Raw genomic sequence first — 1585 nt, 5'->3', positions numbered from 1 at the left:
TGTAATTGTATAACAAAATGTAATTTAAAAAAATTGCTAAGAACCAATATTTTTAATAAAAAGATTTAATTAGTATTAGTAATGTAACGCAAAAATAAACAAATAAAATTCAAAGCTGAATTAAACATGTCGACAGAAAAATAAAATGAATTGTATACAATAACAATCAACCACAAATCCAAGAAGCGAGCGATGAGAATTACACAGAATCTGATGCACATACCGCAGCACAATAGTGGACAACCTTAACTTTTTGAAGGTCCACATTCTGAGGGTGACGCCAGAGCATAGCAAGGACAAGGTTGTAGTCCAAAGGAATTGGCTTATAAATGTTCCTGAAATACATATTAAGAAAATCCTGCTCGGCAAACGGGGTAGGCGTGGTGACTTGAAGTGTTGCGAGCAAGTGATGGTAGGTTTGAATGCTAGGCTCAAACACAAACATGCCAGCGTTGAAGTAAAGGGAAGGTGGTTGGCCCAACTCCTTAATTGGCCACTTCACTTTCTCAGGGCACTGTTGACAGTAACCGATCTTGTATTGTGGTGTGTGGCTCCATGTCTTCTCGCAAAAGCAGTCCATCACAGCGTACAAGTTTCCATCAGGAACATCAAACAGCTCGTCAATGTTTTCGTAAACTTGAATGTCTCCGTCCAAGTAAATCATCTTCTTGTATTCAATAAACTGTAACATCATCATCAACAAACCCTCAGTACTTAGGAAAATGTTAAATTCACTTAAATGAAAATTTTCTTAGGATTTTTTATTCACAGCTCTTTTTGGATATCAAATTATCAGGTAGTTCTCTATGTATTTTTTAATTAAAAGTGTTGACTCTCTTTATTTAACGTATAGGATCTAGAAAATGAACGTATAAAAACTTACCTCCCAAATACGTAGTTTGGAGTAGTTGATGACGTAGTAGGCCATGGCAAACTGTGTGTGGTTCTCAGGTGGATAAAGAGGTTCGATCTCACGAAGAATGCACCCTTGAGACTCCAATATCCTACGGTGCTCTTCTGGTACATCAGGTAGAACAGCGACCACCAATGGGTACGCACTCTTCACCTTCCTCAACCCTTTTGCCAAACCCACCACACCTTTCACGTAATCACCGTTCCCTGCCAGGAACGTCACGTACGCACAACTCGGAACACTCGCCTGTTTCGTGATCCCTGCCGCACCGGATTTCACACTGCCCTGAACTAGTTCTGGGGGAGCCATGTGTAACTAATTGGAGAGAACAATGAAACAGAAAGAGAGCACTGCACAACAATATTTTGTTTTCAGGTTGATTGTCAACTCTTTCCGAGCATGTTCGGAGGAGGGAGGGTGTATATATAGAACAACGAAATGGGTTATACGGTTATACCGTTGTTTGTTGTGATGTGAACACGTGTGTTGTTGGATGATCCAACGGTTGAGTAATTATGGCTTTTGAGAATGTTCCGGAGAAGAGTCCCTGTTGAGAAATTGGAATAGATTCATGGAAGACACTAGAAGGTACTGCATTGTTTATTTATTACCATGCAAGTTGGCAATTCGCGAAAATTTTATTGTAGTAGCTAGGGGAAGAAAACAATACAA

At 39.7% G+C, this 1585-nt stretch overlaps 1 protein-coding gene across 1 annotated transcript in view; it reads right to left on the bottom strand.

Moving 5' to 3' along the window:
* Positions 1-1327, bottom strand: part of LOC107619241 (galactinol synthase 1) — a 2190-nt gene extending 863 nt beyond the window's left edge. The window contains exons 1-2 of the mRNA XM_016321497.2: positions 884-1327; positions 224-682 (exon numbers count right to left, since the gene is read on the bottom strand). Of these exons, the coding sequence (XP_016176983.1) occupies positions 224-682; positions 884-1222 (798 nt within the window). The 5' untranslated portion in view covers positions 1223-1327. The remainder of the gene's footprint in view (positions 1-223; positions 683-883) is intronic.

Source organism: Arachis ipaensis, chromosome B09 (assembly GCF_000816755.2).
Source record: "Arachis ipaensis cultivar K30076 chromosome B09, Araip1.1, whole genome shotgun sequence".
In the NCBI taxonomy this organism is placed as follows: Eukaryota; Viridiplantae; Streptophyta; class Magnoliopsida; order Fabales; family Fabaceae; genus Arachis; species Arachis ipaensis.
The sequence above is the reverse complement of the archived record's forward strand: the minus strand, read 5'-3'. Positions and strand labels throughout refer to the sequence as shown.